The 27995-nt window shown below is 48.9% G+C and overlaps 3 protein-coding genes across 7 annotated transcripts; 1 reads left to right on the forward strand and 2 right to left on the reverse strand.

Annotated features, from left to right (window-relative positions):
- Positions 1 to 624: 624 nt before the first annotated feature.
- On the reverse strand, positions 625 to 20121 carry LOC122725990 (complement C4-A-like). The gene is made up of 41 exons (XM_043963397.1): positions 19965 to 20121; positions 19534 to 19732; positions 19069 to 19270; positions 18826 to 18896; positions 18649 to 18737; positions 18314 to 18396; positions 18089 to 18185; positions 17804 to 17909; positions 17569 to 17695; positions 17194 to 17309; positions 16881 to 17060; positions 16537 to 16722; positions 16195 to 16380; positions 15871 to 16026; positions 15440 to 15566; positions 15057 to 15131; positions 14777 to 14971; positions 14548 to 14662; positions 14363 to 14433; positions 13628 to 13767; positions 13311 to 13514; positions 12735 to 12786; positions 12455 to 12544; positions 12015 to 12224; positions 11737 to 11812; positions 11413 to 11569; positions 11132 to 11269; positions 10878 to 11049; positions 9720 to 9955; positions 9453 to 9620; positions 8849 to 8908; positions 8300 to 8393; positions 8004 to 8193; positions 7701 to 7791; positions 7140 to 7214; positions 2744 to 2846; positions 2169 to 2258; positions 1646 to 1741; positions 1374 to 1457; positions 1127 to 1259; positions 625 to 997 (listed from the first exon to the last, which is right to left on the reverse strand). Exons 1-41 carry the CDS (start codon positions 20027 to 20029, stop codon positions 856 to 858), a joined length of 5247 nt encoding a protein of 1748 aa, XP_043819332.1. The 5' UTR covers positions 20030 to 20121; the 3' UTR covers positions 625 to 855.
- A 502-nt stretch (positions 20122 to 20623) lies between these two features.
- On the reverse strand, positions 20624 to 25014 carry STK19 (serine/threonine kinase 19). 2 transcript variants are annotated; one of them, XM_043963401.1, is made up of 7 exons: positions 24385 to 24964; positions 24138 to 24274; positions 23209 to 23304; positions 22638 to 22777; positions 21948 to 22045; positions 21597 to 21744; positions 20624 to 21106 (listed from the first exon to the last, which is right to left on the reverse strand). In XM_043963401.1, exons 1-7 carry the CDS (start codon positions 24962 to 24964, stop codon positions 21061 to 21063), a joined length of 1245 nt encoding a protein of 414 aa, XP_043819336.1. In that variant the 3' UTR covers positions 20624 to 21060. The 2 variants fall into 2 exon arrangements, with proteins under 2 accessions (XP_043819336.1, XP_043819335.1); XM_043963400.1 differs by lacking the exon at positions 22638 to 22777 and having other exon boundaries at positions 23207 to 23304; positions 24385 to 25014.
- Positions 24679 to 27978, forward strand: DXO (decapping exoribonuclease). Of its 4 annotated transcripts, none has more exons than XM_043963404.1 (7): positions 24679 to 24817; positions 25473 to 25840; positions 26408 to 26643; positions 26770 to 26989; positions 27095 to 27230; positions 27417 to 27511; positions 27773 to 27978. In XM_043963404.1, exons 2-7 carry the CDS (start codon positions 25479 to 25481, stop codon positions 27921 to 27923), a joined length of 1200 nt encoding a protein of 399 aa, XP_043819339.1. In that variant the 5' UTR covers positions 24679 to 24817; positions 25473 to 25478; the 3' UTR covers positions 27924 to 27978. The 4 variants fall into 4 exon arrangements, with proteins under 4 accessions (XP_043819339.1, XP_043819338.1, XP_043819337.1 ...); XM_043963403.1 differs by having other exon boundaries at positions 24799 to 24936; XM_043963402.1 differs by having other exon boundaries at positions 24800 to 24936; positions 25451 to 25840.
- Positions 27979 to 27995: the final 17 nt, after the last annotated feature.

Genomic DNA, 27995 nt, shown 5'->3' on the forward strand with positions numbered 1-27995 from the left:
TTTACAAGTCAGGCCCTCATGGATTTTTTAAGATTCCTTGTTCAAAAAAAAAAAAAGATTCCTTGTTCAGCCTGTGGATGATATTGTCCATATCAGCTACAGAGTTTGGGTAAAAATAGAGAGAACAAGTGGTATATAAAAACTGCAATTCTCTGAAATTTCAGGTGAATTATGGGTTCCTAATTTGTTGTTCTTCTTAGAGCCCTATTGTTACTAGGGTTAAATCCGTACAGTTTGAGTTAGTTCTCTTCACATGAATTTATTACTAGAAAGCCAATATGATTAGATTTTGTTAAGCTTTACTGAATGATGCAAAGTCTTATCAGAATTTAGCAGAATTACCTGGGAATCTCTACAAGTCACTTGGAACCAGAGAATCATTTCTGCTAGAATTAGCTCCCTTCAGAGCTGCCCTGAGGATAAGGCCTATTCCAAAATGTCCAAGAGATGTTTCCAAAATGAAGAAAGGGTCTCGGAAGGATCAAGAAGAAGCTAGAAGGGGACAATGTAACTGGGTAAGGGAAAGAGTTAGGGAAGGTGGAAGTTTAGTACAATGATCATAGATGTCGAGGTCATATGGCCAGAGAAAGTCACAGGGGTCAGAGATAACAGAAACGCCACTAGTTTGGTCATCAAATAATGTTTATTAAGCTCTTTTCTGTCCTGGTTTCCAATTTGGGAGATGAGGATAGGAAGGGAAAAGGAAGTCAAGAGTGTGGTCCTGAAGGAATTAGATCCCTTCTTTCAGGAAGAAAAGATGAGAGAACATAGGCATGTGTGAAGGACAAAATTTAGGGTACCTTGAGTAAGGAAATTCCATGGAAATAGGGGAGGGAAGGGAGAGGATATCACCCCCTAAACCTGACACCCCTGTGTTTCATATTTCTGGAGGAAGTCACTGAGGTTGTCACAAGCAGACCGATACCGCAGGGCCTTGCAGTTCTTTTCAGAAGGTATCTCCTCAATCCAAGTCGTTGAGTCCAGCAAATACTGGGGCCTGTATAGGAGAGTGCTAGTTAGGGATGAAGGCCTGAAAGGAATGGAAGGCTTGGGTCCTCAGAGTGAAGGAGGAAGAAAAGCCAAGGACAGAAGGGCAGGGCATTTCTCTGGGTCATAGACAACTCACTGTTCCTTAATGTCAAAGGTGACTCCATCAAGTCCCATGATCAAATATTGCTTTCCAGGCTCCAGCTGCAGACGACATGAGACTCGGACCAGGAAGTTTCGAGTCTGGCCAATTCTGGCTTTGGCATCTTGAGCTAGGAGAATGACAGGAAAAAGAGAAGACATTAGAGGGGCAGGGATATTCCCCTTCCATCCATATCCCCATTGCCCAGCTACCCCCACCCAGCTTTTGTAGCCCCTCTCAGTACTAGAGTGTAGAACACGGGTGATCCTGGTTTCAAAGAGTCGGAAGGCAACTTTGTCCTCTGCCCGGAGAACCTCAACCTGGAAACCTGTTGTTGGGAAGACGGGAACAGAGGTCACCCCAGGGGTTGAAAGAATTAGACGTGATATGGTTGGATGCTAAGTCAGAAGCTTGGGAGGGGGGTGGGAGGTATCTAGAAAAAGTTGAAGAACCAGAGGACCTGGGATTCCTGGATCCTTAAAGGAAAAGGCAAGAGCCTGAGGGTTATCAACTCACCATAATGCACACGAGGATCATAGCAGGCATAGTTCATCCGGACCTCTTCCTCCATTTTCTCCACCTCCATGATTCGGTATTTTTTAGGACATTTTCCTAAGAAAGGGAAAAACAAAGGGTGTGATGAGGAGAAAGAGAGAGAGAGAGAGGTAGATGACCAACCACAATTCCAAAGAACTCAAGATGAAATATGCCACCCACCCTCCTGACAGAGAGATGATGTACTCAGAACACAGAGATTTTTTTTTTTTTTTGCTTTGCTTTGGGACTTTTTTGGATATGGCTGATGCAAAAATTTGTTTTGCTTGATTATAGGTTTGTAAGAGGAGTTTTGTTTTTCTTGCTTTCTCCCTTTGTAGGGAAGGGGGAGAGAAAAAGAACACAGAAATGAAGTGTTATTTATGCCTCCATTTTTCTCTGTGTGTCTCTCTCATTATCTCTGGTGCCTTTGAACTCCAAAAGAGTATGTAGCATCTTCCCCCTGGAACAATACCTTAGTCACCCACTATTGTTTATACCTCACCTTCTGCACACTGGCAAACATCCCCAGAGCACAGTGTAGACAGGAGTTTGCTCTTACTTGGAGCCCCGTAGAACACAACACACTTCTGCCCTGTGGTGAGGATGAAAAAGTCACAAATAGTCACAAACCTATCTCCCTATCCCCCCAACTACTACTCCATAGAGGAGAGGGGAGAAGTCCAGAGAATAACAATAAGGAGGAAGGGGGTGGCTAGGTGGCGCAGTGGATAGAGCACCGGCCCTGGAGTCAGGAGTACCTGAGTTCAAATCCAGCTTCAGACACTTAACATTTACTAGCTGTGTGACCCTGGGCAAGTCACTTAACCCCAATTGCCCCGCCAAAAAAAAACAAAAAAAAAAAAAAGAAAAAAAAACAATAAGGAGGAAGGGGGGACCTCGGGCTCAGGACTTCCTTTCCACCTCCAAATCAGTCACAAATTCCAAACAATTCTATGGTTTTCCAGAATGCCCAAGGTTCTTGTGGGTCCCATGCTATCCTGTGATTTCTCTTCCTCCCCTGAATCCCCCAGCCCAGGCAAAGGCCCAGGTTTTCCTGTACTCCTTCTGTCCACTCACCAGGCTCATAGTAGTCATAAAGAACAGCACTGGCCGGCTGCACCAACCCCACAGGCACATCCTGCACAGCCTCAAAGCCCACGCAGTCCCGAGAAGCCGAAACCTGGGATCACAGGGCGGGAATGTTCAAGTTGCTATCGAGACCATCCCTGCCCCACAATCTGTCTATGTCTGTCTCTCTCTCTTTCCATGATCTCCTCTGCTCTCTGCTCCCTCTTTATTTTGGCCTGTTACTCTAATCCAAAGTTAGGCTCGTATCGTCAGAAAAGCGCTCCATTTGGCTTCAGAGGACCTGGGGTCGGATGTGGGTTCTGTTAATTACTACCTATATAAACCTGGGCCAGTCATTTACTTTCTCTTGGTTTCGAGTTCTTCATCTGTAAGGGCAAACAACTTTAAAGGTTCCTTCCCGCTACAAATCTAAGATGCTGAGGAGATGGAAGATGACGCAGGCAGCTGAGGGGCCAGGAAAGGCTTCCTCCAGAAGGTGGTATTTGGTCCAAGGAGACAGCCAGGTGAAAAGGTCTGATGGTGGGAAAAGGAGCATCATGTGGGAGCAATACCAACGTAGGCCCATATGGCTGGATCATAGAGTGTGAAGGGGAGTGATGTGTAAGAAAATTATTGGAAAGATAAGAAGGGCCCAAGGAATGAAGAGCTTTAAATGCCAAACAAAGGAGTTTTATTTGATCCTTAATGGGGGGTTGGGGGAGCCAACACAGCAAAACTGAATTTATCTTTCCTTCAAAACCAACTCCCCTATCAGTGGCTTCACCATGTTTCAAGTCAATAGGGCTCAAAACCTAGAGGGAAAGGGAATACATATTTCTATAGCACCTACTATGTGCCAAACGAAATAAAAGCTTTTATAAATATTATCTCATTTGACCTCACAACAACCCTGTAAGGTACATGCTGTTATTATCCCTATTTTACATTTGAGGAAACTGGGGAAAATGGAAGTTAGGTGACTTGCCCACATAGTTAGTGTCTGAGACCAGATTTGAACTTGTGGTCTTGATTCCAAGCCCAGTGCTCTGTCCACTGTGCCACCTAGCTGCCAACCTGGGAAATATCTTTAATTACTTTCCATCTTCTATAAGTTACCCATTTTTTCCTTCAAAACATCTCTCCCATCTGTCTCTTCCACTGCCCTCCCCGCCCCAGCAACCCCCCACCCCCATTCTCACCACTATTCCTCTGGTCCAAGCCCTCATCCCCTCAGCCTAGTTTCTTTGAAAAGCCTCCTAACCGGTCCCTTGCTTCTAGGCTTTCTCCTTTCCAATCCTGATACCAAATTCATCTGCTTTGATCATATTATATGATGCAATGACTCTTCCCTTAGTCTGAGGGGACACACTCCATTTTATTTCTGTGTCTAAAATGCTGCAATACCAAAAGCTGGCAGAGAACTTCTCTTTGTGTAGAAATGGCAAGATCAGCTTGGGGGAGGTCAGAACATTCATTGGGTTCAGACCAGCAGAAGGGTCTGAGACACAGAAAAGACAAAGAGCCCCTGTTATGTTGCTCGGAAGCTCTACCCTTATTTTCTATGCTGCAACTTTGCAAAAGTTGTTCATTATTTCAAGTAGTTTTTTAGTTGGTAAGAGTGATAGTTTTGTTCCCTCCTTGCCTATTCTAATTCCTTCAATTTCTTTCTCTTCTCTTATTGCTAAAGCTAACATTTCTAGTATAATATTGAATAATGGTGGTTGATAATGAGCATCCTTGTTTCACTTCTGATCCTATTCATAAGGCTTCTAGCTTATCTCTGTTACAGATAATGCCTCCTGATGCTTTAAGATAAATACTACTTATCATTTTAAGGAAAGCTCCATTTATTGCTATGCTTTCTAGTGTTTTAATAGGAATGGGTGTCATATTTTGTCAAAGTTTTTTCTGTATCTATTGAGATAATCATACAATTCCTGTTGGCTTTGTTATTGATATGGTCAATTATGCTGATAGTTTTCCTAATATCGAACCAGCCCTGGTATTCCCGGTATAAATCCCACTTGGTCATAGTGTATGATCCTGGTGATATATAATTTTTGCATCAATATTCATTAGAGAAATTGGTCTATAGGGGGGCAGCTAGATGATGCCCTTAGACACTTGACAGTTACTGGCTGTGTGACCCTGAGCAAGTCACTTAACCCTCATTGCCCCACCAAAAAAAAAAAAGAAAAGAAAAGAAAAAGAGAAATTGGTCTATAGTTTTCTTTCTCTGTTTTGGCTCTTCCTGGTTAAGGTATCAGCTCTACTTTTTTTCCCAAACATTTCTCTCTGCCTCAGTCGGTCAGCTTGAAACCCACTAACACAAGCCAATGAGCAATTGGCTACTAACCTACTAACATGAGCAATGTCCATCATCACAGTGCCACCAAAGAACTGAGAACTACAGATATCCTAGGGTCTAATCAAAAAAGGAAACTTATTGATAGGTCAGAGGAAGGCTAGGGGAAAGTAGGAGCAGGGCATGACCTTTGAAACCCAGAAAGTCAATCTGTTTGGGATAGTGGGCATTCTTGGGGCATGATAATGGCAACAACCAAAACTGTCCATGAAATGATGTTGGACCTTGATGCCTGCTGGAAGCCCAGTTTCCCTTACAGGCAGAGCAAGCTTTAACAATGGCTCATGTTTGTAGGTTTCAAGTAGACTGACCAAGGCAGAGAGAAATTGTTGAAAATGAGAGTAAGTCAACATCCAGAAAAAGAACTGTGGATTATGAATGAAAATTGAACCATACTGTTTTTACTTTGGGGCTGGGGTTTTTTTTTCCTTCTTTTTTGAGGTTTTTCCCTTGCGCTCTGATTCTTCTTTCATAAGATGATTAATGCAGAAAGATGCTTAATGTGATTGCACATATATAACCTATATCAGATTGCTTTCTGTCTTGGGGAGGAGGGAGGGAAGGGAGGGTGGGAGAAAAATTTGGAACTAAAAATCCTATGAAAACAAATGTTGAAAACTATCCTTATATATAACTGGAAAATAATAAAATACTTTCATTTATTAAAAAAAGAAAGAAAGAAAGAAAATGAGGGTAAGGTTTCTAGAAGAGCAGTCAGGGGCTCTTCACTTTTTTTTGCAGACATCTTTGGCAGTCTGGTGAAGCCTAACAACCCTTTCTTAGAATAATATTTTTAGGGGGCAGCTAGGTGGCGCAGTGGATAGAGCACCAGCCCTGGATTCAGGAGGACCTGTGTTCAAATCCGACCTCAGACACTTGATGTTTACTAGCTGTGTGACCCTGGGCAAGTCACTTAACTTTCATTACCCCCGCAAAGAAAGAAAGAAAGAAAGAAAGAAAGAAAGAAAGAATAGCATTTTTAAAAGATCAAAGGAAATGCTACATTTCAGTTAGAAGTTAATGAAAGGGGCAGTTAGGTGGCACAGTGGATAGAGCACCAGCCCTGGAGCCAGGGAGTACCTGAGTTCAAATCCGGCCTCAGACACTTAACACTTACTAGCTATGTGACCCTGGGTAAGTCACTTAACCCCAATTGCCTCAATAAAAAAAAAAAGTTAATGAAAAATAGATGTGTTTTCCCATCCAAAGTTCACAGAACCCCTGAATTTTGTCAAATTAAGAATCCCTGACCTATAGAGACCTCAAGGAGAAGAGCAAGGGAGGCATCTGCAAGGTCTGTGAAGGACACCATTCAGGGCCAAGGAAGGAATCTTTAGGACAAGACAGGGAAGGTGAGGCAGACCCAACCAGAGTTTAGGAGATGGGCCTTTCAGTTGTCTTTAAACTACCATAAGCTCTGTGAAAGGCATCAGGGTCTCATGCAAAAACCACCAGACATGAAAACAGGAGACTGGGCAAGTCACTTCCCTTTCTACACCTTAGTTTCCCTTTCTATAAGATAGGAATAACCCGACATGTCACTGGAAAATAATAAAAAAAAACTTTTATTTTTAAAAAAAGAGATCATTAGTAATTTTGGAAAGAGAAGTTTCAGTTGAATGACAGGGTCAGAGTAATGTGAGATGAGGAACAGGGAAGAAGAGGGAGTTCTCTCAAATGATCACAATTTTGTTTTGTTTTGTTTTTTAGTGAAATATGAGGCATGGTTCTCACTGAGAGGGGTCAGGAGGAAGGGGAGAGGGAGAGACTTGGAAAAGTCACTGTGTTGAATGGGATGGTCAATCGATTCACAAGGTATAAAAACATTGCCTTGCCACAGGGAGGGCCCAATTATAATTATATATGAGTCTTCTCTCTCTAGCCAAACTGTCAGTTTTCTGAGAAAAGGGACCATCGTGTCTTTGTATTGCCCAGATGCCTAGCACAACACTGGAGTGCTCTAGAGCAGAGATTGCTGGACTCCCTCTGTACCCCACCCCCAAATCCTCCCACCAAGGACACACACACATATGCACTCACCGAATCGAAGTACAGCAGGACATGGGGTCCTTGGGTTTCAAAGTGACTCACATAACGATCTGAGAGCGAGGTCAACTAGGGAGAAAAAACTGAGGTCAAGGAAAGAACAAAGAGCTCCCCCCCCCACCCTCAAAGGACCAAGGACAATGTCCAGCACAGCTGCCTCAACAGAGATGAATAACTGACTGGTGGGAACTTAGATGGCCAAGTCTGGGCAGATAGGAGGGAGCCTGAAGGCAACCAGAAGGTCAGTCACACAATGTAGGATCAATCCCTCATTTTATAGATGAGGCACAGGGAATTTAAATGATTAGGCCAAAGTCATATAAGTAAGTGTCAAAAATAGGATTTGAGGAGGCAGCTAGGTGGCACAGTGGATAAAGTACCAGCCCTGGATTCAGGAGGACCTGAGTTCAAATCCAGTATCAAACACTTGACACTAGCTGTCACTTAACCCTCATTGCCCTGCCCCCCCCAAAAAAGAATTTGAACCCAGAACCTACTATTCCAGAGATAACAAAATAATTGTGACCCAACTAGGAGGAAGAAAGACAATTGTACCTTTTCTAGGTCAGAATGCAGGGCATGGAATCCACTTAGCAGGGTGATGTCTACGATAGCCATTCCAGGGAATTTGACCCCATCACTTCGCCTTTGGGGGGAGATACCTTGGGTGATCCCAGCTTCTACTGATCCTCAAGTACTCTCCTGCCCACTATCCAACCCCGACCCCTCATAGCTGAACCCTTGGCTCAATATCCACATCCACTCAGATTCTGCCTGCCCTTCTGTTTACCACCCTGGGGTGTAGGCATCTGATCATCCAGGCCATGGCTTCCCTCACTCCAGCCTGCAAGAACTCACCAGATGCATACTTCATAATGTACCCTCTGCTCCTTCTCATCTCCTGTCTTGGGCACTTCCCTCTTCCGGCGGTTCCGACGTCCCTCAAATAGCTGCAGGGGTGTCACAGGAGACACCAAGGCACTTGGGTCATCCTTAAGTTGGGGTTCTTCCTCCTCCTCCACATATTCATAGTCATCATTTGACTCCTCTAGCATTGGAACACAGGCATGAGAAGGGATCCAGGTATCTTCCTTCCTGGCCCCCACTTCCCTCAGGGACCCAAATGTATAGACCCCCTCCCAGCCTGCATTCACCTGAATATTGGACAGAGCCTGTGACTGTCACTTCCAGTTTGAAGTCCTTACAAGTTGTATTTTTCTCCTCCAGGATGTTGAATTTACGTAGAATCTTGGAGAGGGAGAAGGGTTTGAGTTTTGATTTGCTTTGGGGAGGGGAGAGGAAATCAGGGTCATTCCGCTCCTAGTCTATCCTATTTCTATCCTCACCTACCAGCCTGTCCCACTCAGCCCACACCACAGGGCTTCTCCATAGTATAGCTGCTTAGACTACTTGATGTCCACTCTAGGATGAAGTGTCTTCCTATGGTGAGGGGGCTCTGATGTCCCCGGCCTTCCTAGATAAATAGGAATCCCCTCCCTGCCTTCCAGGCAGTTGGTAGATTGATCAACAAATATTTATTAAGCACTGAGAAGGTGCCAGGCATTGTGCTAAGTGCAGGGACAACACTAAGTCTTCACTCTGACTCTCCTAACTGCAGCTCATCTCTCTGGCCCACCTGCCACCTCTTGCCCAGGCCTCTTTCTCCCACCTCTTGTGGTGCCAGAAGCCTCTTCAATTCTCACCTTTAAGGTCCCTTTGCTGTTTCCTCCCACCTTGACAGTGATCTTGCTGCCCAAGGGGAACTTTTGGAGTGTAGGAAGAGAGAAACATGTCAGAGGAGAAAAGAGAAGCTGTCTGCCCCCTCCCCAATCCATTCCCTCTTTTTTTTTTTTTTTTTCAGGGCAATGAGGGTCAAGTGACTTGCCCAGGGTCACACAGCTAGTAAGTGTCAAGTGTCTGAGGCCGGATTTGAACTCAGGTCCTCCTGAATCCAGGGCCGGTGCTTTATCCACTGCACCACCTAGCTGCCCCCTCCATGCCCTCTTTAATGGTACAGAAATTAGCTAAGAGACAGCGAGATGATGGGGGAGAGGAAAACAGGGACTTCTAGAAAATAGGGGAGAAGGAGAAGAGAATAGGAGCTATATAATTGCCCCTCTCACCACCCACACTCCCCAGTGGTGGCTAAGCCCTCTCAGCTTTGAGCTTGTGCGAGTTGGGAGGAGACAGGACACCAGGGGCTAAGGCTGGGCAGGGCACAGGCGGGAGTATCTCTAGGCTCACTTCTGAGGACCACCAAGGCCACAGTCCCCAACAGCTTCAGCCACCAAATCAAGGGCTTGTCACCTGTAGATTCTCCTCCAGCCCCAACGTCTGATGGCTGTTTAACTGGATGCTGTGGGCCTTAGTTCCTTGGCGACCCTGGCCACTCAGGGTCACATTCAGTGTGGTCTCTGTGGTTGTATGGCTGGCAATCCAGTACTCAGACAGGGCATCCAGGGCAACTACTGTATCCTGGAAAAAACCACATTCTTCTCCAGCCTAGAACTTAGGGGGATCTGCTTCCTCCCTGCCTCCATTCCCTACCCCTCCCCTGGACTCAGGCCCCCATACCTGGGTGCTTCGGAATCCCCCTTGGAAGCTCGCCTGGCGAATTAGCCAGCTGGCAGCCTGATCAGCCATCTCAGCCTTCCCCTCTCGCAATAGGAGGTGGAGCAATACATAGGCTGTTGTTTCCACCCACAGGGCTGGAGCCAGGGGAGTGGGCTGTGAGGGGCCAGCACCAGCACTTGGAGTTGGTGAGATAGCATTACTTTGAGACCCGGCAACTGGACCCCAGTATAGGTCATCTGTGAGGCACAGGCAAGACAAAAGGGGAAGAGAGAGATGACAACAGAAAGAGTTACAGCGTCAGAGATACACTCACAATGCTTCCTTATCCCTGAATTCTCCTTTTTCAGCTTTTGACTTTTATTATTTTATCCCTGCTATTCTTCTGAATTTCTTCTGAGTCCTACAGCCTTGTTCCTTTCTTTGTTATTTCTTTTTTGTTTGTTTGTTTGTTTTTAGTGAGGCAATTGGGGTTAAGTGACTTGCCCAGGGTCACACAGCTAGTAAGTGTTAAACGTCTGAGGCCGCATTTGAACTCAGGAACTCCTGACTCCAGGGCCTGTGCTCTATCCACTGCGCCATCTAGCTGCCCCTCCTTTGTTATTTCTGAAGTTTGGCCCCTCAGCAATTCTTTGCCCAGGGTCACACAGCTAGTAAGTGTCAAGTGTCCGAGGCCAGAGTTGAACTCAAGTCCTCCTGAATCCAGGGCTGGTGCTTTATCCACTGTGCCACCTAGCTGCCCCTCAGCAATTCTTTTATCCTCCCCTACATCTTGACCCTACAAGTTGCCTCAGTCCTCAGCCCCAGCCACAAACCAAACCTTTAAGTCCTTTCCCACTGGACTCAATTTTCTATGCAGCTTCCAAGCACTGAGCCTGGAGTCAGGATAGATCTGAGTTCATATTTGGCCTTAGATGCTTTCTAGTATAATCCTGAGCAAATCACTTAACCTCTATCTGCTTCAGTTTCCTCATCTGTAAGGTGGGAATAATAGGACCCATCTCAAAGGGTTGTTGTGAAGACCAAATGAAATGATACTTGTAAAGCCCTTAGCTCAGAGCCTGGCGCACACTAGGCGCTTTTTTTTTTCTTCCTTCCAACACAAGGGCCCAGATTGCTCCATTAGCTGCTGAAGTCATGACGGGGTCCTTGGGCACTTACCTCCATCCCCTTTGGACATGGCCATGATATTGTTATGGGCATGATTCTGAAGGTCTTCTGGGGCCTTAGTCAGGGTCAGGGCATAGGCCGTGATGGCAGCTGCATGGGATCCCAGGAGCCCAGTAGTCACCTTTCCCGCCAGGAATGAGTCTGCACGTGAGATGGAGGCTTTCTAGGGGGGGAAAGAACTCCTTGAATTCCTGGGTTCACAAGAGGGAAGAGTTTGGGGCTGGGCAAACAAGTACAGCCCTTACCACTCTCTGCAGCAGTTCCTTGGCTCTCTCCTTCTCGGGATCATCCTCAGAGGTCCGAAAGGCAGTCAGGCTCTGCTGGAGAGCCACAACCACAAAGGCTGTTAGAGCCACAGACTCATCGGGTCCCACCAGGCCACCCTGGGAGAAAAGAACAAAGGATGATAAGCCGACACCACCTCAGGCAGGGGAAGAGCCTGCAAGTTCTTCCCCTCCAGCAGACTCACCCATCCTTTCCCAAGCCCCTCCTCCCCTCTTCTCTAGCCCACCCCTGGCCCCAGCACCTGCATATCCCTGTGGAGGACTGGACAGGGATCCTGAAAAGAGCCGTCTCCCAGCTGCTTTGTCAGAAGCCACTGGGCCGTCTCCCTCAGCCCTTCCAAAGAGCCGCCCACCTGCTCCTGAGCTATGCTGAGCACTTTCAGGACAAAAGCTGTGAGCCTGGGAGAAGGGGAAGTGGGGGTCAGCACTGCGCCCCAACTTTGGGTTCTCATACCACAATCCCCAGTCCCCACTCACTGGAAAACGTCCTGCCCAAATCTCCACCCTACCCCCCACCCCATGCCTCCCCTCCCAGCCGTCGCTCCTTTCCCAGTGGTCCATCTCACCATGTGCTGCTCTCCCGTTCTAACCAAGCCCCATAGGAGCCATCTCTTTTCCTGAACTGCAGGATGCGAGTATAGCCTTGGGGGGGAGAAAAGAGCAGCTGGTTTCCATTCTACCTCCGGTCTCTTCCTACCCTCCACCAATGTTTTTTGGTTCTCTACTTTTCTCCAACCGTCCCACCCCAAGCTTCTTTTTCCCACCTTCTCTTCTTATCTTGTGTTCTCCCAAATCCCCCGACCTTCACCCACCTCTTTCCCCTCCTCCTACTTCTACTTCACACCTTTCTGGATGAGATCCAATGCGTGGTCCTTCATCTCAGGAGGCAGCTTGTCCCACTGCTCAGTCTTGTCCAGATAACGAGAAGCAGCAAGTGTGGGGGACAGGTAGACCATGGTTTGCTCTCCACAACCCCGGGGCACCCTCAGCAAAGACCCTAGCCCTCCTGGGGACAGGGCCCCTCCAGAGCCCAAGGTCTCCATGGGCTCAGAGGCTGCATGGGACAAAAGAGAAAGAATCCATGAGTGAGGTCTTTGACATGAAACACTGGAAGGGTAGAAGGATCAGGAGATTCCTGTGGGATTCAGAGGCCGTGGGATTGGCAAGGGGGATATCAACAGGGGTCAGAGTAAGGTCACTGGGGAAACAAGATGGACTGGATGTTACTGGGGGAAAATTAGGGGTCAGGCAACCTGGGGATCTGGAGTTGGCAGAACTGACTACCTGTGACACGGACAACGCTACTGAAGTCTCCATCAGGGATCACATTGGATGGGTTCTCCCCAGGAATATCAAAGGTCCGGCCACGGGAGTCTAAAGAGAAGTAGGGAGTCAGGGATCTGGGAGAGTCATGTGACCTTCCCCCATCCTTAGGGATTCTGAAATGCTCCCCCTCAAATCTTAATCCTCACACACATGTACTCTGAGGTGAGATGGACATTACCAAGGAGACCAAGAAGTGAGGCATGAACCCTAGGAAGTAAGAGGCTGGAGGATCACTCACCTAGGGGGTTCAGTTTGTAGGCATACTCCTTTATCTGGATTGCTCCTTCCCTCTGTCCAGGTGAAGGGAAAGTAGAGGTGATCACTCAAAAGTCAAGGAGATGAGGCTTGATCCATCTCTATGTCTCATACTACCCTTTTTTGTTGTTGTTGTTGTTGTTGTTGTTTTGTTTTGTTTTTGCAGGGCAATAAGGGTTAAGTTGACTTGCCCAAGGTCACACAGCTAATAAGTGTCAAGTGTCTGAGGCCAGATTTGAACTCAGGTCCTCCTGAATCCAGGGCCGGTGCTCTATCCACTGCGCCACCTAGCTGCCCCTCACACTACCCTTAATGCTGTTTCTAAGGTTTGTGCTGCAGAGACTTGGGGGTGGGGGGGGGTGGGAAGGAGCTGCTGGCCTAGGATTTAGGAGTAAGCAGCAGAACCAGGCAGAAGGTTTTAGGGACTGGCCCCATGAGACAGAAAAGTAGGAAGTATGATTTAAAGAAGACTCAGCTATGGGGACTTGGGAATGTGCTTGAGGAAGGAATGTGATAGGCAGGTAAGGTTGGAGGATGGGTTAGGAGTCCCCTGTCTCACCTCGATGTGCAGGACCTTGGACACAGCATCTCCAATTCCAAAAGGTCCCTGGGCCAGGACCTTCAGGGACACGTCGGCACTAGCCGTGGGCACCACGGGAAAGGCGACAGGCCGTGCTGAGTTAGAAGGCACCTCCAGCTTTAGTACTCTGCCACCACCACCAGCCAGGCACAGTCCTTCTACGGGAGACACCTGGACACTCACCTGGGGAGGGGGGAGGTAAAGACAGGAGGGAGGAATGAAGAGAATCATGGAAACCCAGTAGCCCTCTCCTTTCTGTTTCCCATGTGCTTCTCCCATTCCCCACATGCTCTCACAGATAGGTCCCTATTCAGGTAGTTATAGATGACAGGTCGAAGCTCCAGCTGTTCAAATCTTCGGACAGAGTAGGGAAGGCGAAAATGTAAGTGGAATTCTTGGAAAACTCTAACCTGGACAGGTCGAGCCACACAAATACCTGGTTGGGGGACAGTCAGAGGGATCAGTGAGAGTGGAGGAACAGGGAGGCACAATACACTCATGGGGTATTTAGGGGAGTAGAAAAGCCTAGAAGGAAAGAGCAAAGGAATAGTCATGAGGTAGGGGACAGCACAGGAGAGGCTGAGACGTGAGCTCCCACCACAACTCTAACTGAGGTGCCTAGGAGGCTCTGAAGGCACTGACTCTACTCATTCTACAGGGGAGCCCCAGGGCTTCAGACCAATGAGCAGAATTTCCCCTTCCTTCTCTTCTGAATTCCTTTCTATAGGAAGAGTGAAGGATCCCTAGAAGCTACCTACCCCTTGGGAAACTATAAGCTAACTAGGATACCCTAAGGGACAGAAGACTCCACATTAAGATGACATTAAGGAGGAGCAGGTAGGTGGTACAGTGGATAGAGCACTGGCCCTGGAGTCAGGAGGACCTGGGTTCAAATCCGGCCTCAGACACTTAACACTTACTAGCTGTGTGACCCTGGGCAAGTCACTTAACCCCAATTGCCTCACTAAAAAAAAAAAAAGATGACATTAAGGTAAGAGAAGGGAGGGCAAAAAGGAAGTTAATGTTGGCACCTTTTGTCTGGGAAAGGCTCACAGCATGGATTTCCCATGTGGTCATGGAATCAGGGACAAGCTCATATAACCTGTGTTGGAGGAGGACAGAGAACATCTATCAAACCTGGAGGCTGGATGCTGGGGTTCCAAGGAGCATGGGGGTTTTGGAGGTGGCATCTGGAATGTCTCCTTGGCCTCCTTACTTTTTAACTTTGTCTACTGTTGTCAGGGTCCAGAGCCAGTTCTCAGGGAAATAACTCCGCACAACGATGTCATCTTCAATGAGCAGTTCCTCTTCTTCTTCCCACATGTCCTGGGCTGGGATGAGTGAGAAAGGTATAAAAATGGCTCCTCACTCTCAGGGCCCACCAGCATTTCCATCTACACTTCACCCAGGAGACCCAGGCAAAAACCACTGCCCATAACTGTTACCTCGGGCTAGCCCCGTACTGCCCCAGGTACGGGTCTTCTTACGAAGTTCTTCAGCAAACTGACAACAGGACAGGAAGGACTCACGGCAGGTGGGTTCTGGTATTCTGGCCACTCGGTCTTTGCAGGATCGGCGCATCGGCAATGGTGTTATGCCATCCTTGCAGCAGCGCTTGGCTTGACCACTGTACTGATTCACTGTGGGCAGAGGAAGAATGTTCACCAGAAATGGGCCCCCAGCACCAGGCACAGTCAATGTTCTGGCTCCAGTCTTATCACTCACTCTTCTGAAGCATCGCCTTCTGGAAATTCACATTTCTTCTGTTCCGGCTTTTATTCTCCTTGGGGCATCCCAGACCTACAGTAGCAGATGATGTCTAGTCACATGGATCTCATATCCTGTCCTTCCCCCATACCTGCCCCTTCCCTTCCTCTTTCCCGATCTCTCTCCTTAACCCCATTTCAAACCTTGAATAGGACCTTAAAGATCATCCATTCCTACCCTCTAATTTTACAGATGAGAAACTAAAGGCCAAGGTCACACAGCTAGACCAGTGCGACTTCACACTATCTCACCTGCCTTCTCCCAACCCTTCCATTCTCCCTCCCTATCCTTTCTCCATCCTCTCACCCTAACTCCCCCCCATCTCCAAACTCTTTTCTTACTGCTCCTGGGCCGGGTCAACTGGTGTCCATCCGAAAACATCAAACCAGCCGACTCAAAGACTTGGAGAGCATCAGTCCCACTCCCAGGGCCACAGCCCAGGTCATAGCTGTTCATGGCAGTGAAGACCTGAGATGAAGAAAGACAAAAGAGGCTTTGGGAGATGGCCACCGAAGAGCAAACAATGGGGAGAAGAGTGAACAAAGACCAAGGGGAAGGGAGAAGGAGAGGACTTGGTGAGAGAGGGATGAGGGGAAGCAGAAAGAGGAGGATTGCTGCAAGAGAAAGGGCATTGAGGACAGGAGAATAAAGGTAAAGTCTGCAGGGGAATTGAGACAGGACTCCTGAAAGGAGATAGGTTTGGTGGAGCTGGAGGGAGGAACGGAATGGCTAAGGAGTCAAGGAAAGGAACAAAGGGGACCAGGATGCCAACCTTGTTCATATGGAGAGGCCTGTGCCTCTGGCCACCTGCTGCATACACTGCGGTATCCACAGCCCCCAAGGCCACTGTGGCCAAGGAATCTGTGTGTAAATTTAGCTTCAGCTGGTCTCCAGGTCGAAGTTCTGCCCCATCCACTTTCAGTTCCAGCTAGGGATGGAGGAGAAAAAACAAAGCAGGACAATGTGATTGGGAGGAAGAGGTGCCTTCCTATTTTTCACATCTCCTGAGCTTTCTTTGAACCTGAGCCCACTCTTCTTCTCTCCCCCTCCCTCACCTCCACCTCTCACATCTTCTCTCCTCCCCTCCCCCAATTACCTTCCCCTCACAATCCCCAGCCTGGACATCCACTTTCAAGGAATTGGCGACTGGCAGACCGTTGTGGTAATAGAAAGCGACAAGGCGGAAGGAAGGCACAAGTTGGGAGGTTACAGGTACAGAGATGGAGGTCACAGTCCCCTTTGCCACTCGATGCACAGATATGATGTCCCCACGTGACAGGACCTGAGAGTATCAGAGTTGCCAGTGAGACAGATGGATCTGGAAGGACCTTCTCTATCCTCCTGTCTTCCTAGCTCTGTCTCCACCTCCAGGGAAGGACCATCTATCTCTACCTTGATCTTTGCCCCAACAATCCTGAGCTTATTGGCCTATCCTCACCATGTAGTAGTAATGGGAGAAAGTGGCTCCATCAGCTCCCACAGCACGAAGGTTTAGAGTGAATGTCTGTCCCACACGGGGAGGCCTAGAATCCAGCCGCTCTATGGACAAGAGCCCAGAGCCTCCAGAAGGTAGAGAATGGGCAGTAAGGGTGGCTTCTGCCGGGAAGGAGGATCCTGCAGATACCTGGGAGGAGGCAATAAAGGGGAAAGGTCAGAAGGACTCGGCAGTCTGGTCCTTCATTCAACTCCCAGATCTCCTTCTTGCTCCTGAGCAACACTGGGTCCCCTTCTTCCCGTCCCCACTTTTTCCTGCTTTGCTAGAGTGTCTGGCTCCCATCTCACCGTGAACTGCAACCCTTGGGTGGCTTGTGGGATATTGACAAGGATGCTGAGATGACCTCTCTCATCTGTGTTGACGTTAAAAACCTGGATATTAGGATCAACTCCTGAGGTGATAAATTTGGTGGAAATTTTGACGGGGATCCCAGGGGCTGAAGAGCCAGAGACATCCTGAACCAAGCCCTGAGGGAGGGTAAAAGAGAAGTCAGAGAAGTAGAGAAAAAACACTGTCTCGTCCCCCTTACCTGTACTACCTTTCCCAACCTCCCTTGTACTCTCCCTCCCTATCCTCTTTCCCAACACCCTTCAGAATGACCTGTAGCAGGAAAGGGGTTCCCGGTACAAAATATTGCTGGGTGCTACTGAGATCCACCAAAAATGGAGATGAGACAAAGCGCAAGGACGTAAGTTCGGCTTCCTCTAGCTCTCCCCCTGGGTCCATGGAAATAGATATGAAAAAGTCAGGGGCAAAAAAGCAGAGACAAAAAGATAGGGGAGAGAGATGGAGACAGAAAGACATAGGATTCACTGTCTCCTCGTCCTTTCCTGTCTAGAGTTGAAGGAGGAAGGAGCTCATGGGTCGACAGGTACTCAGACAGGAAGGCTGGGGAAGGAGGGGAGACTATGTATAGATGTCCAAAGCAGGGATCATAGTGGAAAGGTAAGGAATCAAAGGCGGAGGGTCACCCACCAGGAGATTCAATGACAGCAGCTGCTACATAGAGACGCAATCCCTGAAGACTGTCCATCGTACTGACATTCAATGCCTTCTGGATCTCTGTCCCTGAGAGGGTAATGCTACAGAGGCCATCTGATAACTGGGGAGGGGACATCGAAGGAGAGAACAGAGAACAGTGGTGAAAATTCCACCTATTAGCCCATCACCCTCCCCTCTCCAAGTACCTTCCATGACCTCTGAGCCCCACCTTGGACTGCTTCTCCAGCCCTCGAAGGAATTTCTTCTCACCACTCTCATCCAGGATTCCAAATCGAATATAAGCTACTCCCTGCACTGACTTCCCATATACATACCTGGAGACAAGGGATATTTGGAAGAACCCCTGGGAGAAGAGGCCAAGGTTGGGGGGGGGGGGGGAGAAATAGGGCAAAAGGAAGAGTCCTAGTGAAGGGAGTGGAGGAGGTGAGGAAAGATGCAAGGTTATTCTGTATTGGGTGGAGCACACAGAGATGGAAATAAGGGAAAAGATTACTTGGCCTGCACATTCAATCGGATATCCACATCAACACCAGGAGCTACCAACACATAAGGCTCTTCAGGTGTGATCTTCACCTCAAAGTTGGGGAGAACTAAGTGAGAATAGAGGGGAGGAGATGTCAAATAGCAAGGAAGACACCCCTTCCCTTTGGGATCCCATATCCATCCCCAAACTTCTCTCCCCTTAGGAGACACTATCTCCCTAGTCTCCAGCTCTTACCATATTTTTTCACCTCAAACTCAGTACTGCTGTTGGAATCTAAGCTGTCAGAGAATCGAGCTGAGATCCTCCAGGTTCCAGGCCTGAGAAGAAATAAAGAACTCACTCAGCCCAAGTGAGCAAAAAAGTGGAAAAAAGAATGCTTTTCTTGTAGACAATGATGAGGATTTGGGAGACAATATGGGGGAGCCGTGAAGGTCAGAGCAGGCAATGCAGCAGGCAGAATCCCTGGGGTCTGGAGTGAGGTGTCTGAGGGAAGGGGTAGAAAGTGAGAAAGTGCATAAGGGAGATATAAAGGGGTATTGGGGGGGGGAGGGGTTTAAGGAAGAGCTCACTCTGAGATGTCAGGTATCACAAATTCATCTTGGAAAATGGATCTTTTAGAGAACATCTCATTCTTCCGTACTTGAAGGCCACGAGAGTTCTGGAAGGAGAAGAGGGCCTCAGTGAACAAGAGGCAAAAGCTTGGAAATCAGGGGTCAAGGTGGGGGAGTTAGAGGCCAGGGACTCACCTGAACCGTAATCGTCAGGGTATCCGTGGATGGTCTCATGTTCTGATTCAGAGCAAAAACTCGGAGTCGGACTAGAGGAAATGATATAGAGGTGTCAGTGGGCCAAAGAGAGCTCTAGTTTTCTCTTTCTTCCTTCTTATCCCTTCCCTTTACAAAGAAAGGCTATTCTTTACATGGTATGAATGCCTGTGCAATAAATTAGTCTCGTTGGATAAGAAGGGATTGAAGCTATTGGCTCCTCACCACGTTGGCCAGGGTTGTAAATGGGCTGGTCTGTCTGTAGAAAAAGGTGACCCCGACGAGAGGAAAAGAGCAGATGGACACCCTGAGTGTCTGTTTTTCGAGACAGAGTTGATTGCAGCCATGATGTCTGGGCCATAAGTTGCACTTTATTGGACTTGTAAAGCTTATTGAGACCACAGCGCTGTACATGGACCAACGGGACCTGAAGGTAGATAGGGAGAGCATCAGAAGCAGAGAGTAAGAGAGACAGAGATATGGAAAGACTAAGTGATAATGAGATGCATAAAGACCAAGGGAGGGACCAAAACCAGAGAAACAGATGTAGGGTCAGAATCAGAGGAAAGGAGGTAAATGACTTGTACAAAACAGACTAGAGAGAGCAGCTAAGTGACAGGCATAAAGAGACAATAGGAGCTCCTGGGGGTAGGCTGATGGTGAGGGAGCGGGGGTTGGGGTTGCAATTACCGGGAGGCTAAGTAGCTGAAAGTCCTGGTCAGAGTCCAGGATAAAGGGCACATCCTCAGAGCAATGAACTTGGGGCCCTGATGGATTTCTTAGGAAGATAGTACCCTTGACTTTCTGTCCCTTTGAAGCTCCCTGGAGCTGCAGTCCCACTGAAAGAGGTACACCCAGCCGAACCACAGAGGGTGAAAAGATCAACAGCCTAAGGGGAATGGGGGGGGGGGGACAGGATGTGAGGGAGGGGAGGTTAGGATCTGAGGGTACAGAGCTCCCTTCTTCCTTCTTCCCTCACCCAAGCTTCTGACGCACCAGCCCAGTGTTCAGCCAAGACCCCACTTCCCATCAGACACCCAGGTGTTTTTGTTCCATAGCTGCTAGGTCTTCCATCCCCCCTCTCCTATAACCCTTGGGGACACAGATAGTTTTCCCAAGACCTGGCTTCCTGTACAGTCAAGGTGAAGAAGCTCGAAGCCCAAAGCAGCATCCATAAGAGCTTCATGGTTGGGAGGACTGCAGGGATGGTCAATCCCAGCTGTCCATCAACTCCCTTCTGGCTGTCCTGGGGTCTAGGAGAGATAACTTTGGACTTTGCTCCACCCCTGCTCTGGTTTAGCCGGGAAAACACGTGACAATTAAGAAATGCAACTGGCCCAAAGCCCAGTACTGAAAGTACTGGAAACCTGGGCCCCTGTGAGGAAATCTTAGATCTCTTTAATATAGGTCTTTCTGAAACAGGATGGTCTCTCTTAAGTGTGTATCTCCAATCCTTATATTTATACAGGTGAAATGAGGATACATAGAGTGTCTCCTCTCCTCTCTACAACCTTCATTCCCACCTAATCCTAGTGACCCTTGGATGTTATTTTGTATAAGAGCCACCACAAATTCTGAGGCTTGAATAGGTTTTCACTGAAATCACAATAATACCCATACTATTACAGGAGACCCTTTTCAATGCTTACCTCTCTCCCATCTGAATTCTGTTATGGAGAGAGGCATCCAGACCTGGAGTTCTCCTTCCCCATCCCTACAGCTCAGCACCAAATAGACACAAACAGACACGTCACATTTAAATGAGGCCTTAAAGAAAACATCACAGAAAGATATTGTTTATTTGGCAATTTCAAAAGAAAAAAAAAAAAGGAACAGAGAACTCCAGCCTCTCTCCTCACCATCATCTCTACCCCATCTATGAATCCCTCATTGTCCCAGAACAAAATGCCATCATGTCCTCTGTGAAAGGCAATAATCAAAACATTGATGTAGTTTCTGATCTTTCTCCTTGGCAGAAGCAGAGGCAAGCATGCTCCAAACTCCAAAACTGTAACCAGCAGTGATCATATCTGTCGCATCCACCCAGAGAACCAGACAGTAGTCTCAACTCCAGACCCTTCAAGGGGTGACCCCTCTGGAGATGCCACTCCCATCGGCGTTAATTCAACAGTGAGGTCTTGTGGGCTGCAGGCTCTATCTCCCCCTTACTTCAGTCACCAGTCCAACAGATGAAGTGGGGAAAGGTAACCTGAATCTTCATGTCTCAGGCAGGCGAAGGAGAGTCCCAGATGTGGTGGGGACACTGTAGGGGGGAAAGGGGAAAGCAAAGAAGCATTTATATAGTGTCTACCATGTACCTGGCACTACACTAAGCACTTTACAATTATCATCTCATCTGATCCTTAAAACAACCCTGTGATGCAGGTCCTATTTTACAGTTTGAAGAAACCAAGGAACACAGTGGTTAAAAGACTTGCCCATTATCACACAACTAGTAAATGTCCAAAACAGGATTTGAACTCAGGTCTTCCTGAATCCAGAGCCCTGTGCTCTATATTGTGCCACGGGGTGGGGGGGGTGGGGGAGGGCTACAGAGAAAGGGGAGAGGAAAGGAAGACAGGAAAAAGTAGGGTCTAGGTATGGGGTCTCTATGTTTATAGAAAACTAAGGGTGGCCAATTGAAGAGCAATGCCTATAGACCATCAAGATGAGGAAGATCTCTAGTCTTAGATGATTTAGTTGAAACACTTGGCTATAGGGAAGAAAGAAAAGAAGCAAAGAGAGATACTTACATATCAAGCAGCTGCCCTCCAATTAGATCATGCACGTGGTAGGGAAGGCCAAGGCGCACAGACAGAGGAGCTCGTCTACCTAGGAGCTCAGAAAGGGACAGCTCCCGATACTTGGACTTTCGAACCATCCCAAGTACTGCTTGTCGCCCTAGAAGGAAGAGATCAGAGCAAGGCAAGTCAGAAGCAGGACCCTGTGGCACACATAAAACACACAAGACAATGGATGTGATCACTGGGCCTTAGTCCTGGGGGATGGTCTCTCTCCTAAGTATCCTTGGTTCAGGCAGGAGATAGGGAGGGACAAGGTTTATGCTTTGGGAGTAATTAAAGAAGGGAAAGAGAAATCAGCACCTTTAACAAAATATTTTACAAATCTCCCAGCTCCTGGCACTGACAGCCACCAGCTCCCCGCATCTCGGACTGTGAGGACTCCAGCATTTACCAGCTGCCTAGGGTGGGAGGGAAGGGAAGGGACAATGTGACCTCTAGGAATCATCCTCCACTTCTCTTCAATTTCTACCTTAAGGAAGGAGGGAATGACAGTTGCCTGGGTCCCTTTGCAGTGGGAGAAATACAAAAACTCAGTCAATTTCATGGGGGGGGGGGGAGGAAGGGGTATGAACAGCATACTTTTTCACTGCCTAACTCCTCTTTCAAGAAAAAAAGTTGATCTCTTTCCCTATCACGTTGTAAGGAACAGAAGAAAACCAACCTTGTACTGTTCCATCACCAGTATGGTAATATAAGGGTAAGGATATGGGTGGGTCACTGTTGCCAAACCTTGATGTTTCTTTTGGGGTTTTTTAAGTGATGAAATTCAACTTGGAGAAATCCTATATTCTCAAGAGACACATACAATTCTCAACCCTCCCAGATAGTCCAGATGAATCCACTAGCAAGGATGGGGGAGAAAGCATCACTGCCTTGGAGAAAGAATGTTGTTGAGAGGAGAGTTAAAAAGAGTAAGTAAGGGAAAAGATTAAAATAAGACCAAAGATGTAGTTGACTGTTGCCCGGGTCTTATGTTGCCCCAAGTCTCACGTGATCTCACAGTCCCTAAAGCCAAAGGTTTGGATCATCTGATCCTGCTGAAAGCTGAGGTCTCCACAGGCTGGAAGCGCCACAGCCAGAAACCTTTGCACTGTCCCTTCAAATGGCCGACCCCTGCAAGATTCCAGGGCCTGAAGGAGAACAAGGAAAAGGGCAACCAAACTCCAATTTGGCCTTCTACTGCTATTCCCCACATTTCTTTTCATAGTGTCTTCTCCCCCAACTACACACACACACACACACACACACACACACAGTTAATTATTTCCTATTTTATCCCGTACAGAGCTTTTTTGTACAAAACTGTTTGCTTGTTGTCGCCCCCATTAGATTGTAAGCTCCTAGAGGGCAAGGACTGTCTTTTTTGAATCCACAGTGCCTGGCACATAGTAGGCACTTAATAAATGTTGACTGACTGACTGACATATACAAAATATGCACCTCTCCCTCCCACATACTTTTTTGGTCTCCTTCCTTGACATCCTTCCATTAGTCTTACTAGAACTCAACATACTTCCCAGTCCCTGGTTCCATTACCCAAAATATACAGATATACACACACTTTGGTCCTGAAGTCCTCAGTGAAGACAATCCCCTGAGCATCAGAATCAAAGCCAAGTTGAATGACTCGAATCTCTCCTTGTTCCCGAAGTTCTCTCTGTCCCAGGAGAGATGAAAAATGAGAGGTACCAAAATAGGAACTACCTCAGCTGTGCTTGGGGAGAGTGAGAATAGGTTAATAAGGAAGAAGAATGGATTCCAGAATGATAAAGTGGGAGTGGGGGAAAGAAAGGCTCTTTTCTGATAGGTCTGTCAGTATAGGAAAGATCATCCCATTTGTATAGGCTGGCAGAAACTAGGAGGTGGCTACTAGTTAGTTTGGCAGTCAAAATCAGTCTCTCTTCATGAACTGCCCCATGCATCTCTCACATTAGTCTATTAAACACCTCTTATTGGCTGGGTATCTATATGACATCACCATATAGTATCTTTCTCTTTCCCTCACATAAACTGCCTGTTCAGCAGCAACTCTCACCAGCTAGCTTTCTATTTGCCAGCTGTTTCCTATGCCCCACCCACCCCCAATTCGGTCTTTCCATTGGTTCCCCTTCATGAGCGGCCTGTGCCTGGATCCCTGAGTCCCCCTCACCAGCTGCCGAGCCTCTGATCCATTCATTCGTCTCCCTTACCAACCGCCTGGCCCCTGATCCCTGATCCCTTGGTCCCCGATCCCTTGGTCCCCTTCACCTTCTGCCCTTAGTCCTTTGGTCCCCTAGACCAGATACCATTCCCTTGATCCTCCAGTCCCCCTTACTAGCTGCCCATCCCCTGGTTCCCCTCACCAGCTACCTATCTTTTTGTCCCCTGGCCCCCTTCACCAGCTGCCGGACCCTTGGTTCTCCCCTTCAGCAGCTGCCCAGCCCCTGGCCCCTTGGTCTCTCATCAGCTGTCCATCCCGTGGCCCCCTCTCCTGCCCCTGGCGCCCCTCACCAGCTGCCTGTCGGCCGCGGTCCGGTCGGGCACAAGGCTGTACACCTGGCTCTTGAGGGCGATGGGAGGCAGCGCGTCCTGGAAGAGGCGCCGGGGGAACAGCTCGCCCAGCTCCCGCAGGGCCCTGCGCACCGACCCTGGGGAAGGGGCCTCGTCAGGAGCTTGGACCCTCCTCCCTCCGGGCGCCAGCCCTAAGAGCCGTCCCGGGGCTCCCCCAGGGCTCCCCCTCGTTCTCTTCCCGAGTTACCTGACTCGGCCCCCGGGGGCTCCTCTCCGGCCCCTCCCGGTCCTCGTCGCCTCCTAGAACCGAAGGTTTCCGGGACGAGCCGGGGTCGCTTCCGGCTCATGGCCTGGGACCTCTGATTCCTTGAGGGTTCGTGAGGGCTGAAAGGGGAGGGACCAGCAACCAGAACCGGGGGGAGGAGCGGGGAAGGGGGACGGGGTCTGGAGTTGGGGACTCGGGGCAAATGAAAGAACGTTCCCGGAGACCGGCTCCCGGAGGGCGGGGCGGACTTGGCCCCGGAAGCGGTGCGGTCGCGGGGCGATGACGTCATAGTCCGAGCGCTCCGGCCTGGAGGAATATCCCCGGCGAGATGATGCGAGCCCCGCGCTGCGCGGGGCCGGAACGGAGGCGTGGAGGGACCTCGTGCTAAGTGGACATTCCAACTCCCGTTCCTCGAGTAAGAACTGCACCCACCCCTACCTTGACAGAGACCCTGGGCAATCCTATGGCTGTCGCTTCCTGATTGTGTCATGCATTGATGAAGACTAGTCACATTCCCCACCTTCGGCGCTTCCGGTACTACCATGATGTCACGCAAACCCATGGGGGGGGGGTGGAAGAGAAGATAAGACTCGACCCAATCCCCCCACCCCGCCCCGGGCAGAAGTTTGGCCTCGCCACGACCCTGCAGCAACCTGGAGGGGGGAGAGAAGGGAGAGAACAGGTCAGGAGCAGAGGGGGCCAGAAATAAGCGTTGGGAACCCCAGAGGTGAGGAGCAGAGAGGGGCAGAAATAAGTATTGGGGACCCCAGAGGTGAGGAACAGAGCGGGACAGAAATCAGAATAGTCAGGATGAGCCAAGAATTCCTAAAGGCTCTCTGAGATGGGGAGGAAAACTGGGGCGAGACTGAGGGGAAAGTTTATTAACAGCCCCCAGAATGGAGTGGGGGAGGGAGAGAAAGTAGAGGGAAGGAGCGAAGAAAAGGACCCCCAGAGGCCTGAGAAAGAGCCCCCCTCTCCTTCGCCCTCCTCGGGTGTTTATAGGTGCCAAGGGAGGGATGTCTGTTCTCTTACCCAGTATTGGGGGGAGGGTCCCACGTTTGTCCCCACAGGAGCCAATGGAGCCCCAGGGTGCCAAGCGAGGAGCCGGGGAAATGAAAGATGGGGCGACAGGGAGCCCTCCAAAACGGTCCCGCCCGGCCCCTTCGCTGCCCACCGATGCCTCCCTCTACGTGGGCCCTTTCCCCTTCTACCGCCGCCCCTCGGAGCTGGGCTGCTTCTCCCTGGACGCCGAACGCCGGTACCATGGGGACTCCCGGGCGCTGCGCTACTTTGCTCCTCCCCCAGCCCACACTTGTGCCCCTGACTTCGACCTCCGTGAAGGCTACCCTGAGCGCTACCGGCCGCGGGACGAGGAGACGCGGGAGGGGCTGGACCACCTGCTTCGCTGGCTCCTGGAGCACCGAGGCCAGCTCGAAGGGTGAGTGCCCAGAGGCCGGCTCTGCCCGGGAATCGGGAAACCAGGAACTAGAGCTGGTTTGGCATGCTTAGGCTGCTTACTCTGGGTATGTTGCAAGACCCTCCCCGTCCTAGTGGCCTCATCTGTAAAATGAGGGGCTTGAAACCAGATGCTGTCCAAGGTGCCATAGAAATAGAATAGTCAAAGATCGAGGCTGAGAGAAATATGAAGCCCAGATACATACTGCCTTTGCCCCACAGTTCTTTTGTCCCGGCCTTCCTGAGATGGCATTGTGACTTAAGTTCCTTAGAATTCTCTCCTTTGACCATATTTTTTTTTTCATTAATTAATTCACTTATTTGCAGGGCAGTGAGGGTTAAGTAACTTGCCCAGGGTCACACAGCTAGTAAGTGTCAAGTGTCTGAGGTCAAATTTGAACTCAGGTCCTCCTGAATCCAGGGCCAGTGCTTTATCCACCGTGCCACCTAGCTGCCCCCTTGACCATATTTTTTGAAGGATACTTTTAGGATGGATTCATTCTCTCCTCAGACCCCTAAATTAACTGCCAACAACATGTCTCCTTCACAGAGGCCCAGGCTGGTTGGCAGGGGCTGTGGTGACATGGCGAGGGCATTTGACAAAGCTGCTGACAACACCCTATGAACTTCGAGAAGGTTGGCAGCTTGCAGCCTCGAGGCTACAAGGCACCCTTTACCTGAGTGAGGTGGAAACACCTGCTGCTAGGGCGCAGAGACTCACTCGTCCTCCACTCCTCCGGGAACTCATGTACATGGGGTATAAGTTTGAACAATACATGTGTGCAGGTGAGAGCCTTGATATGGATTTAAAATACATGTTGATGTGGCACTTTATAGTTTACAATGCATTTTCTCATCTCTAATCCCTGCAGCCCTTCTTCTCTTGTAGCTCCCTCTTTTTCCTCCCTACAGACACACCTGGGGGCTCTCCTGACCCTTCAGGAGAAGTCAACACTAATGTGGCATTCTGCTCAGTGTTAAGAAGTCGATTAGGAACCCATCCCCTGCTCTTCTCTGGGGAGGTGGACTGCACAGACCCTAAAGCCCCATCCACACAGCCACCTGCCTGTTATGTGGAGCTCAAGACCTCAAAAGAAATGCATAGCCCTGGCCAGTGGAGGAGCTTCTACAGGTAATACCAATGCCATTGAGGATACCAAAAATAAAGTTAGGGGGCCAAATACTTGGGTCCCTGTTTGCTCAGATCTCTAGTGATGTTTTATCTCATGCCTCACAGACACAAGCTCTTGAAGTGGTGGGCTCAGTCATTCCTGCCTGGGGTTCCACGTGTGGTGGCTGGCTTCAGAGATCCTGAAGGTTCTGTCAGATCACTCAGAACCTTTCCCACCATGGAGATGTTTGAGCTCATTAGGGTAATGACAGATAACCTCATACTGCCCCTCAGCCTTTTCTACTGTAGAACCTTCTTCAATTCCCTGGTCACATCTCCACTCTTTCCAGAGTTCTGCATTGGGATCCTTTCCATTATCTTTACTTCCTTGGAAATTCTAGATCCTGTAGTCTCACTATTGTTCTCATCCACTTATCTCTGCCCTCAGGCTGACCGAGAAGGCTGGAATCCATCTGTATGTATGAACTTCTGTGATGCATTCCTCAGCTTTGCCCAAAGCACAGTCACTCAAGATGATCCCAGGTGAGGAACTCATATCTAGTTTTTTTTGGTTTTTTTTGGTTTTTTTTGCGGGGCAATGGGGGTTAAGTGACTTGCCCAGGGTCACACAGCTGGTAAGTGTCAAATGTCTGAGGCCGGATTTGAACTCAGGTACTCCTGAATCCAGGACCGGTGCTCTATCCACTGCGCCACCTAGCCGCCCCCATATCTAGTTTTATTTCTCTCCAAACCCAGGCCTATAAATGTCCAGTCCTTACTCATCTCTCTTGCTCTCACTGCCAGGCTTGTTCACCTCTTCTCCTGGGAGCCAGGTGGTCCTGTTACTGTGTCTGTTCACTATGATGCCCCCTATGCCTTTCTGCCTACCTGGTATGTGGATGCTGTGACCCAGGACTTCCCTTCACCTCCTAAGACACCCTGCCCAGGGGACTGATCAAGAGGGGGCTGGTCCCTCCTTCCAACACACACAATAAAGGCATTTTTCACTATCTGGTCCTCATTTTTG

The sequence above is a fragment of the Dromiciops gliroides genome, chromosome 4, assembly GCF_019393635.1.
Source record: "Dromiciops gliroides isolate mDroGli1 chromosome 4, mDroGli1.pri, whole genome shotgun sequence".
Lineage (NCBI taxonomy): Eukaryota > Metazoa > Chordata > Mammalia > Microbiotheria > Microbiotheriidae > Dromiciops > Dromiciops gliroides.